Genomic DNA, 12,063 nt, shown 5'->3' on the forward strand with positions numbered 1-12,063 from the left:
TCTTGCCTCTTGGTTGTGATTTTTAAAATTCAGGATGACGGAGGCTGTCACAGCCTTTGACCTGAGTGAAATGACCGTGCTGGTTAAATGCCACGGGGAGGTGGCTCTAATTAGCCACCTGGCCGAGAAGCGCATGACCAGAGTGGTGGCTATTATTTTCCGAGCAGGAATGCCCTTAAAAGCTCAAGGTGTTGCAATATGAAACGGCCACATCTCCTCCGCAGCCTCTGATGGCCGGGTTGCGACAGCTCTGGGAAGAACATCGAGGCGACTGTGATTCTGCAGTTGTTTAGGTCTGGCACAGCGGGGCCACCGAGGCTGGGGACCGAGGCTGGGGACCGAGCTGCCTGGCAGCTGGACAGCGCCCAGCCTGAGCCCCAGGGTCTCACTTCACGCCCCCACCCGCCCCAGCAGCCTCCTTGTGTCCATGGAGAAACTCTCAATACAGAGCTACAGCGTTTTGTGGAAGATCAGGTTCAGTGTATTTACTCCGGGTGATGAGAATGCGTGTAATGAGAATCCGGCAGTTTGTTCTTGTTACAGATTATCATAGAGAAATAGGTTTTCAAAAAATCTCTCATCTTTCAAGTACGTTTTCCAAGAATGTCTGCAACGTTCTCTGCATTAGAGGCCTATTTCCCCCTTGAAACAAGTCACTGTAAAAACCACAAAAAGACATTGACATCCCGTTGCTCCAAGTTCGCCTGCCAGTTTGCAGCTCGGTGAAGACCGTCTTCTGCTTGCATTGAGGTTAAACTGTGTGATCCATTAGAAAAGTATTCCCCGAAAATTGAGGGTCCTGCAAACACAACAGGATTTATTATGCAGGCCCCTTGCCCCCCTGCCCCCACCACCAGTTACTTCAGTGGTAGCAAAAATAACAATGGTCCCCTGGGAAATGAAGCTCATCGCTATGGTAACTAATGAAGGTTACATCATTCTAAGGCGCAGTTTTGAAAGCCTGGATTTCAACATGGGTAGATGCCCCATCTTATTTTATTTATCTAGTAGCTTAGCAACCTGTGGTACGCTGCTTGCCACCACCTCAGTTTCTTCTCTCGGAAGAGTGACCTATATAGATAGGTCTTTTTTTTTTTTTTTAATTGTAGGCATGTTCTTACTGGGAATGTAGTTCAGTTCTGAGGTATGTTTATAATGACCTTATTTTCTAGACCAAAAATTAGGACACTGGCTGTGCCTGAGACGTCAGGGACGTTTGCTCAGTCTCCTGGGCGGCCCACGCAGAGGTCTCCGCAGGGCCTGTCTGCGCCCCACCCCGTCACTGGTGGAGTCCATCAGGGTCTGTCTTCGGCCCTTCTTCCTGGTATTATTATCTATTAATCACTGTATGATGTCCTTTTTCATTCTATTTCATTTTCATGGAATTGATTGGGGTGACACTGGTTAATACAATTATATAGGTTTTGGGGGTACAGTTCTATAATACATCATCCCTGTATTGTACTGTGTGTTCACCACCCCGAGTCAAGTCTCCTTCCGGCACCTTTTGTCCCCCCTTCACCCTCTCTCACCTCCCCTCTCCCCCTAACTGTGCTCATCACCTTGCTGTTGCCTGTGTCTGTGGGTTTTTTTTTCTCTGCTCAATCCCTTCACCTTTTGCACCCTGCCCCCCAACCTCCCCCCCTTCTCCGACAGCTGTCGGTCCGTTTCCATATAGTGTGTTGGTTTGTTCGGTTCATTGGATTCCACAAAGAAGTGAAATCTTGTGCTTCTCCGATTTCTCTGACTGGCTTATTTCACTTAGCAGGCTTTTTTCTACACTGTGGCCAACGGTACCATTCCCTTGTTTTACAGCTGAGCACTATTCCGGTGTGTGATTGTACCACAGATTGTTGTTGTTGTTGTTTTATTTTACCCACTCCTCTACTAATGGGCACTTAGGTTACTTCCAAATCTTGACTCTTACAGATAGGATGAACACAGGGTTGCAGGCAACATCGGGGTGCATGTGTCCTTTCACAGTAGTGCTCTGCGTGCCTTCGGGTGAATCCCCAGCAGTGGAATGAATCGCTGAGTCATGAGGCAGGTCTACCGGGTGCTTCCCCCAGGGGCTGCGCCGGTCTGCCCGCCGCTCACGGTGCACGAGGGTCCCTTTCCTCCACATCCGCCCCTGGCTCGTCTTTTTGTTTCTCAGTGCCCCCCTCCATGTCCTATGTTCAACTGAATTGTTTGTTGTCTACCCTTTTGATTCCTCCCTGCTCTCTGCTGTATATTTTTTAGTGGTTACCAAGGGGACTTCTAACATCCTAAACCTATAGCAGCCTAGTTGGAATTCAGACCAGCTTCATTTCAATAGCATCCATGGACTTGGCTCCCACTCAGCTCTTTTCCCCTTCTCTTTTGTTGTTATTGCCACAAATCACCCATTTCTTGCCCATTAACATAATGTTCTTCATTTATGCATATGTCTTTTGCTCGTGTAGGGAACAGAAAGAGAAGTTATAAGCAATACACAATATTAGCATTTATATTTACCTATGTATTTGCCTTGATCAATGATCTTCATTTCTTTGTGTGACTTTAAGTATTATCTCACGCCCTTGTTTCAGCCTGAACAGTTCTTTGTATCGTTTCTTGTGGGGAACATCTACCAGCAGCGAACATCAGCTTTTGTTTACCTGGAAATGCCTTACTTTCTTCTTTACTCTGGAGGGTTAGCTTTCAGCCAGAGATAGAATTCTTGGTTGATTTTTTTTCCTCTCAGCGCATTATCATCATCTCACGGCCTCCTGGCCTCCAAGGCTTCTGATGGAATGTGTCACTGCCCTCCAGAGTTTCTGTTGGGCTTTCGGCAATTTGATGGTTATGTGTCTTGGGTGGATCTCTTTGAGTTCCTCCTTCTTGGAGCTCGTTGAGTTCCTCGGCTGTGCAGATTCGTATCTTCAGATCTGAGACGTTTTCGGCCTTTTTTCTTCAAATATTTTTCTGTCCCCTTGTCTTCTGCTTCGCATATTCTATATGTTGTTATACTTAATGGTGTCCCATAGGTTCCCGGGGTTCTATGCATTTGTCTTCATTCTTTCCTCTTTTATCTCTTTGAAGTTCGTGGTTTTTCTGTCTCTCAGATCTGCTGTTGAACCTCTCTGGTGAATTTTTCATTTCATCTGTTGGTACTTTTCAGTTCCAGAATTTCTACTTGATTCCTTTCTGAAGTTGTTCTCTCTCTATTCATATTCCCCACTTGTTCGTAAACCCTTGTCCTGATTTTCCTTAGTTCTTTGTCCTCTTTTCAACTCTTTGAATGTATCTAGACAGTTAAAGTTTTTGTTTAGTAAGGCCAATGTTTGGACTTCTATACTGATGATTTCTGTCACTTTCTTTTTTATTTTTTTTCCTGCGAATGGGCCGTTTCCTGTTGCTTTGTATACTGCATGATTTTTTTGCTGTTGAGAACTGGATATTTTAAATATTGTAATGCAGTACATCTGAAAACCACAATTTCTCTCCTCTACAGAGCATGCTTCAGTTATCTGTTTAGCATTTTCCAAGTCTATTTGCAAAGACTGTATTTCTTGTCATATGTTACCATCGAACCCTCTGTTCTGTCATCTCTGAGAACAACCAGTGATTTCTTTTAATGCCTGGGTTTCGTAAAGGAAAAAACGTCCTCTGTCTCCTTACATTCTTTCGGCAGACCTTGCCTGGTGCCCTTCAGGCGGAGGAGATGGAAACAATGGCCAGTCTCTTTTCCCGTCTTTCAGTGGACTGCCAGGCGAACCAAACCACACTCCCCACACTCTGGAGGGCAGCGTCCCCACCTTGATCCCAACACGCCACTCCCAGAGCGTGGGCCACCGCCCCCACCACTGCCCGCCCAGGGCGCGTGCGTGCGGGCAGCTGCTAGCAGAGCATGCCGTGCACCCACACACACCAGCCTCTTTCCCCATCAGGCATTCCCTCGTCCGTGGCGAGTATCTATCGAACTGGACGGCAGAGGTTTGAAACGGCGATTCTGATGGTTCTTGCCAGCGCAGTAGTTGATCTGGTGCAGGGGCTGGCCCCGGGGGCCTCCCACTCTGCCATGTTTCACGATGTCACTCCCGGAGCTATTCTTGTTGAGGTATTGATCCCCACACGGAAGCGTACTGGCGTATATTGCAGAAAGAACTTGAGTGAGGACTGATATGTATATAATAATGTACGTACTGAGTTACTTCTTAGAGGTTATTCACCACTATGCCTGTCCATCTCACGGGTTAGGATAGTTGACCGAAGACAGAACTTTGCATGTGTGAGTAGTGTCACCATACAGTCACTACCTTGTGGCTATGCGGAGAACATGGCATTTATTTTGTCTGTGATTAGTCTTCTAACTAATACTTGTGGGCGACCTGCTGACTAAGTGGGAAGAAAATCTGGTACTGTTAGTCTAGTGCGACGACGGAAGTAGCCTGTTCAGGCGGAGTCGGGGTCTCAGAGACGAAAAGCCCCGTCTCTGCCTCTCGTCCTGGGGTGCTGTAAGGGTGTGTGGAGGGGGGAGGGTGTGGTGGATGAGGCCTCCTGGCAGTGGGGAGCTGCCCGTTCCCCTGGCCGGCTATCCACCACCTCCTCTGGTCTGCGGGCAGGGTCCCGGCGCCTCCTGGCTGTGCTTGCCTTGCTGGCTTGTGCAGAGGGTGTCATGGCCGGTGTCGCTCACGCAGGGCCAGGACGACTAGCCAGAGTCTGACGGCCGCTCCCTGACCGCGTCCTTCTTCCTTTCCCTCCTCCCCCGCCCCGAGCTCTCCGTGAGCCTCTGGCCTGGAACGTCCCTTGCAGCCTTCGCTGCGGGATTACACCGCTGCGTGGCGGGCCCCGTGGCAGGCCCTGCAGCTCCGGAAACGTGATTCCCAGAGCTCACGGCCGCCTGGCCATGCTTGGAAACACTGTCCCTGGAGCCAGTGGCCCGGCCCGGCCCCTAAGACTGTGGATTCACTATGCAGGGCTTCTCCGGGTGTCAGATGCTGTGTGGGGCTTCATCGTGTCTCCCCATTTCTTTCCGTGGTGAAACGTGACAGCACCCCAGGCCGACGCGTGCTCCCAGCAGACTAGGGGAAGACAACCACATACACCGAGAGGCCAGCCAACAGCACAGAGATTAATAATCTCAGGCACTATCACAGTGATGTGCGTGTATACAGACATATATGAGGATCATATTTAAAGAGTCATATGTAATTCTTAATGTGTACAAGCCTTCAATTTAGGATCTTTAGGAGGCATAGGTGGTATACATGCATATGTGTGTGTATATATATATATATTTTACATATGTAGTTAAGATCATAGTCCATATACTTAGGATATGTTACATATACACACATATATATGTGTATAATTAAGAAGTTTCTTTTCCTCTGTTGCAGGACTGTTCGAGTATGGTTAAAGAGAGACAGTGGACAGTACTGGCCAAGCATATACCACGTGATGCCTTGTAAGTATCCGGATTTCTGTCTTAAAAACCAGACATTGACCCCAACTCCCCTTCCTTCTGGGCTTGCCTTCTCTGTATTTTGTTCTTGTGTAGGGATGCCCGAGGGTCGGGAGCATCATGTAACGGACAGCAGCACAGTACATCACTTTAGGTTTCCTAAGGCTCTCAGTATGGAAAATAGGAAATGTGCTCTGAAATCCGACTGCACACGCCTGGTTAATGGAAGAAAGACTGTGGCAACAGGCCTCTGATGACAGCGGCCTCCCTCTGTTTTCTAGCTTTTTCTTTAACTTTGTTGTGAAGCTGTTCCTCAGGCAATTTAAAATCATGTCCAGTGACCACATTTGCGAAGTCGATTGTTCTTGCGTTGTTATTGTATTATTTATGCAAATTCAAGACAATCAGCATTGAACATTTAGTTCTCAAAAGGGTTTGTTAGGGTGAAAACATTCTAAATATAAGTCAACCTCATTTCCTCAAGATCTTACTTGAGAAATATGTCCTTGCACTGATAAATAGAAAATCTTTCAAATGTGCTGTTAGCAAAAAAAAGATATGACTGACTCTCAGATTCTTACATGGCAGAAGTTCCCCTATAAGGGAAGAAGAGCCAGCTCCCCAAAATAGGAACTTTCTTTTGAGCCTAGTGTTTTATTGGTAAAAGTAGTGAAGTTTGGACATCCTGTCCCATGTTTGTTTTAGTGTAAAATAGTTATTTAAATTCATTATTAATTATATTAGTAAATATTTTCCACCCTGCCTGGTGTGGCTCAGTGGACTGAGTGCCTGCCTGTGAACCAAAGGGTCATCGGTTCGATTCCCAGTCAGGGCACATGCCTGGGGTGCGGGCCAGGTCCCTGGTGGCAGGCGTGCAAGAGGCAACCACACGTTGATGTTTCCCTTCCTCCCTACCTCCCTCTCTCTCTAAAAATAAATAAATAAAATCTTATAAAATAAAATTGTAAATCATTCCCTAAAATAAATAAATAAATATTTTCTTTATTCTCCTTCCTTCAAATCTTAATTGAAATTGACCTTCTAGAAAAATCCCTGAGGTTCGTTGTTTGGGCCCACGTACCCTCTGGCCTGCTACAGTGTGCAGCGATTCCCTTGATACAAATATGCAGCTTGGTTATGCATGCCGTCATGTGTGACCAAAATAAATTTGTGCTGAGCTGTAGATGGGATCAAGTTTATGCCTACAGCAAAAGAAAATTTTAATAATACAAGCAACAATTTGCCTATTTATGAACAGATGAATAATTAAGGATGTAATGGCTTTCTGTGATTTTTCAAATCATCTTGGAGGTTTGATGTGTCTTTAGAATTTCGTGTGATAGCCACAGAGCTAAACCAAGTGCTCAACCTCATGTTCCTGAAGAAGCTGCTTCTTCCCGTTCTGAGCACTTACATTCGCCCCTTAACTGTTGTGCCTCCAGCAGACACCGTTACATGGGGACGGCCCGAGGTGCACTTTCCCTTTAAGCTGTGGTGGTCGTGGGGGCTTGGAGAGGGACAGGGACTGTCTGATGGATTGTGCCCCTGGTTTTTAAGTGGTCTGAACCAGTGTGATCTACGGTCTTGCTTTTTGACCCGGGTTGTCACAACGTCTCACACTGAAAGGGATGGGGAAGGGCTGTCACCCACAAAGTTGAAGCTGACCCCAGAGGCCGGTCACTCCCGGGACGGTGAAGACCGCAGAGGGGCACACGGGGCGGAATGAAGAGGGCTTGGGGATGAGGGGCGAGGGAGCTCCTTGAGGTGCACACTCACGGCATCCTAAGTAGGAGCTGACCCACCCCCTTCCCCTTGCGGACATCCCTAGACATTTACGTGCCAGTCTCTGATGTTTTCTTTACTTGAATTATTTATTTCACTGAGAAGCCTCAAGCTGCATTTTCATCATCTGTGAAGCTGTAGGCAGCAATGACGAAAAGGCGGCCGTAGCTCCCGCACCTGGCACCGATGCCCAATAAACACCTACTTAGTGATGTCTGGCATGTGGTCATGAGTCTCCCTGGAACATCGGCATGATCTTCCTAATGCCTGAACACAGTGTTTGAGAAGAACGATCCCTCATTGTTTGTATACTTTGCCCGTAGTGTCCTAAGGGGAGTAAAAAAGGGATTACCTTGCTATTGAAATGTGGCCTGTGGCCCCCCTGAGAACTTACTAGAAATGCAAATATTGGGGTTCACCCCTGACCTTGCAAATTAGAATTTGCATTTTTAAAAAGATCCCTAGGTAATCTGAATACATCTTATAGTTTGAGGAGATTGTCTTGTGGCAATTTATACATGTTTATAGGAACTCATGTGCAGGGGTGTCCGACCTGCAGCCCAGGACGGCTGTGAATGTGCCCCAACACAAAATCATCAATTTACTTAAAACATGATGAGATTTTTTTTGTGATTACATGCCGCTATGTATTTAATTTGTGGCCCAGAGACGCCAAAAGTTTGGACACCACTGGAGCCTCATGCACACGTAATACTGATTTGTAAATGCACATACGGAAGTACACATTCTGGTCCATCAAACACCTACTGCGCACCTACTGTATACACTGGCCATTAAGTCAGGTGCCAGGATTTGCAGATGAACAAGGTGCGGGTGATTTCTATAATCTTTTATTGTTGGATGGCTCCATTACCGTGGAAAGGTAAAAGAAAAAAAGTCCTGTTTTTCACAACTGGCCAGAAATTCACTTTGCTTGTAGGAACCGTATGCGTTGAGCTGATGAAGTCACTGAACTCTGAGCAAAAATGTAAGCTTTGTTTAACTTGAGAGAGGCAGTATCTTATTGCGAAAGGAAATATGCGACATTTTCAGTCACTTAGAAAACCTGAAATAGCTCTGGATGTCCAAAGGGTTGTTCTGCATTCCTTTCTTTTGAAAGATGTTTTGTTAAGAGGTTAGTCAACATGATCCTTAAATGACAGTCATGTGGTATTAGTCACAAAATGAGGGAAAGGTACAGTAAGTCCAGAGGCTACAGTATGGAGACCACAGGGCAGACAGGGCCGTATTGTGTGTTTGTGGTGACATACGATAAGTGGTATTCCGAACCTTGCAGAAAACAAAACATCTTGTACGTATAATAATGGCTTATTTGTTTGTTTTGTCCGTTAAAACACCTTCTAAATATAGTATTTGTCGTGTTCTGGGCAGGACACTAATGTTGTGTAGCATTGAGAAGACGTTGACGTTTAATGGAGGGAAGGGAACGGAAGGCATTAGATGAGAAAGAGTGAAGAGTGAAGGCGGAGTTTGATGGCAGGCAGTGAGCCTGCAGCTGAGCGAACTTGAAGGAGTGGGAGAGGAAAGAAAGATGAGGAGCAAACACATCCCGATCAAAAACACAACTGCTGCCGCCCTGGCCGAGGGGCTCAGTGGCTTGGAGCATCGTCCCATACACCAGGAGGTGGCAGGCGGGTTTGACCCCTGGTCAGGGCACATGCCTGGGCTGTGGGTTTGATTCCTGGTTGGGATGCATTTGAGAGGCAATTGATTGATGTCTCTCTCTCACATCGATGCTTTTCTCTCTTTCTTCCCCCTCTTCCTCCCTCCCTCCCTTCCTCTGTCTCTAAAATCAATAAACATATTTTCAAGTGAGAATTTTTTTTAAAAGATATTTTTTAAAAGGCCACAACTGCTGCTTTGGGGCGTCCTCAAACCTTGTCTTTCCGAGGAACTCCCGTGTCCCCTGTGACGGGGAGCCGGGAGAAACCAGACTTGCCAGGTGAAGACTGTTTGCCCCTGAGCCAGTCTAATGGGTGCAGGAATTGGGAATCTGAAGTAGGAAATGCTAGTCTCAGCCCAGGCTGGTCCCTGAGGCTGAGAACACGTAAACCCCAGAGCTGTGGGGCTCTCCTGAGCTTAAAGAGAGCTGATCTGCTTAAAAGAAGGTGGGGAGGAGGGAGGGAGAGGACCCTGCACAAGTGATGCCAAAGATCTCCCTCCTCATCCTCCCAACCGCCAGCAACCTGGGTGTGCTTCTTTCTCCGAGTTCAAGGGGTGCTCCGTCTCCTCCAGGATATGCCCATCTGCGCCTGAGTTCACTCTGGTGGGTTCCTGGTTCTCACACCTAAAGGAATGGGACCCAGCCAGCCCCGGCTGGAATCAGCATGCCTCCTGATTCCTCCGTTCCGTTTCGCTGGGATCTCTTATCACAAGGACTGAGCCACATCCCTGGTGATGTCACTGTGGTGTTGAGCTGAAAATAGTCTGAGAGAAGTGAGGGCAAGAAGAACAGAAGGAAGAAATAGTTACTGTTTTTCCTAACTCCTTTGGATAGTCCATTCAGCAGATGTTAACTGTTTCTGCCGCAGTCAGTCCCGTGCAGAGTGCTAAGGGTATGGTGGTCGAGCGTGGCAGACGACCCCCGTCTCCGTGGTGTGTCTGTTCTGGTGGGGAAGGCAGACCGGAAATGAGGGCCACCCAGGGTGCACAGTGTGGGGGGTGTTACCATGTGAGAGGAAGGTACGATGGAAACACGGTCCCAAAGGTTCCCCAAGGAAATTCCACTCTAAACCCCTGCTGCCTGTAGAGAATTTGGGGTGACGGATGACTTGTTTGGAAGCTTTCTATAAGCTGATTTCTGTGGGTGGGTAAGAGCATTTCCTTATCAGATAATCTTTCAAAAACTGATCTCTTCTTGACGTGTCTCACGTACTCCCTGCTCGTTGCCTGTGACAAGATCAACTGCAGGGGTCCCCGCGGGGCCCTGCCTGGGCCTGAAAACTAGATGCTCTGGAGCTGAGGTTTCCCTTGTGTCCAGAAGTGTGCTTACTTGTTTCAGGCTCCTCACAGGTGCCATTTCAGCCGCTGCATTTGCATCCCACTGCAAAGGGGAAAACATACACCCTTGGAGAGCCCAGGCGTCTGTGCTGTCACGGTTGAGACGTTCTACATGCACTTCACCAACCAGGTCGGCAGAGGAGGAGGAGGGGACAGAGAGCTCAAGCAAGGGCCCGGGTGGCGGTTGTTTGAGATTTTTCTTATTCCTTTAGAGTATTGGGTATCACGTCCGGGCCTTTATTGCCAGTGTTTCCCCCTGGGCGCAGAGAGCAGGGAAAAGGACGAGGCTGCCAGGGATGCAGCGACTGGGAGCAGGCGAGGGCCGGAGCCTCGGGGCGGAGGGAGGGCGGGGCCATCGGGAAGGCCCTGCGGGGTCCTCTGCTGCCGGGGCAGGCGGAGGGGACCGCACTTCTGCGCCTAAGTGCTTATGAATTTGTCCCCAAAGCAAAACTGAGAAAGGGTTTCCAAGATGATATTACAGATAAAAGGCACACCTCACCGAACCGTAAAGTAACCGCTTTCGCTGTACCTCCAGCTCTCCGCCAGGGCCCGGTGGGATGGCACGGCCCACTCTGAAGGCTCTGGGGGGCGGGGGGCTCGTGGTGTGTTCGCACCAGTCTGGTGGCTCTACCGTTCGCTCAGTTAGCTTTTAAAGTTAGGCACTCTCGTCTTCCCCGAAAAACATAATCTGGAAGCATTTGCTTCCCAGTTTTTATCAAAAGCCTGGCCGAAAGGCTCTTCCTGGAGGCAGCGTGCAGGCTCCGCAGTCCCGCTGCCGGTCTGTGCTCTGCCTGTCCCCACCTCGTGCCGGCCCTCGGGGACACGCCTGCCCGCACTCTCGTGCCGGGGTGTGCGTTGTGGCTGTTCTCGAAGACTTTGTCCCCCACGGTGCCCTGTGCCCTTGTGGTGAGAAGCACGAAGCAGTGATACTTTTCAGATACCAGGGTGAGAAACCCTTTGCTGTCTCTGCGGGGGAACTTCCCAGCCGGTGTGCTCCTGCAGGCTGGGGTGGTCCACGCGGCTGACTGCCTCCAGGAAGCAACCCCTGTAGCAGGGCGGTGGTGAGCCAGGCTCCTGAGCCCCGGGATTCTCCTCCAGTAACTCCCATCTCGAGGCGGAAAAGGTGTAAGGGAACAGCTCTGAGGACGTGGTGCATGTTCTGAAGGATCCACTAACAGACCTTCCATTCTAATTGTCTTTCTGTTCTTATCTGTGTGTATTTTCTTTAGCGGTGGCTCTTTGTTTCTGTTGTTTGCTTTCATTGCACCTGTTTTATTAAGCCATTTCAAATTCCTCGTGACATGAAGTGGGGAATGCCTTAAACAAGGGACCTTAGCAAAGATGAATAAAGAGATGAGAAGTTAGAGCACAGCCTTGCTATTTACGTGACATTCACCCCAAAACGTGAGCTGTCTGAGATTGCGGTGCGGTCCTGCGCCCTCCTCTGCGGTTTCACTTTCCACAGCTGCAGTCCACGCGGTCAGACGTGGCCTGGAAATACCAAACGGAAAATTCCAGAAATAAACAATTCATGAGTTTCAAGTCTCGAGCCGTCCTGAGTAGCGTGACGACGTCTCTCCCCGGCCCACTGGGGTGGTCAGTCGCCCCTGTGTCCGGCTTCTCCCTGCCGTGTCCGCTCTCAGCGGCCAGGTGGACGGTGGCAGCACCGCGGCGCCTGTGCGGGCGTCACCCTTACTTCACTTCATCCTGAACCCGAGGGGCAGGAGTCGCGGTGCTGGCAGTCGCTCCCTTTAAGGGGAAAGATACACGCGCGGGAGAAACATAGGATGCACGTGCTCACCAGTCTCTGCGGTTTCGGGAATCCGCCGGGC

At 48.8% G+C, this 12,063-nt stretch overlaps 1 protein-coding gene across 1 annotated transcript in view; it reads left to right on the forward strand.

Moving 5' to 3' along the window:
* The window catches only part of WDFY2 (WD repeat and FYVE domain containing 2), a 119,415-nt gene that overhangs the window by 37,458 nt on the left and 69,894 nt on the right, over positions 1–12,063 (forward strand). The window contains exon 2 of the mRNA XM_045839290.1: positions 5,364–5,431. Within this exon, the coding sequence (XP_045695246.1) occupies positions 5,364–5,431 (68 nt within the window). The remainder of the gene's footprint in view (positions 1–5,363; positions 5,432–12,063) is intronic.

This window comes from Phyllostomus hastatus, unplaced genomic scaffold, assembly GCF_019186645.2.
Source record: "Phyllostomus hastatus isolate PE091 unplaced genomic scaffold, TTU_PhHast_1.1 phas_contig_29, whole genome shotgun sequence".
Lineage (NCBI taxonomy): Eukaryota > Metazoa > Chordata > Mammalia > Chiroptera > Phyllostomidae > Phyllostomus > Phyllostomus hastatus.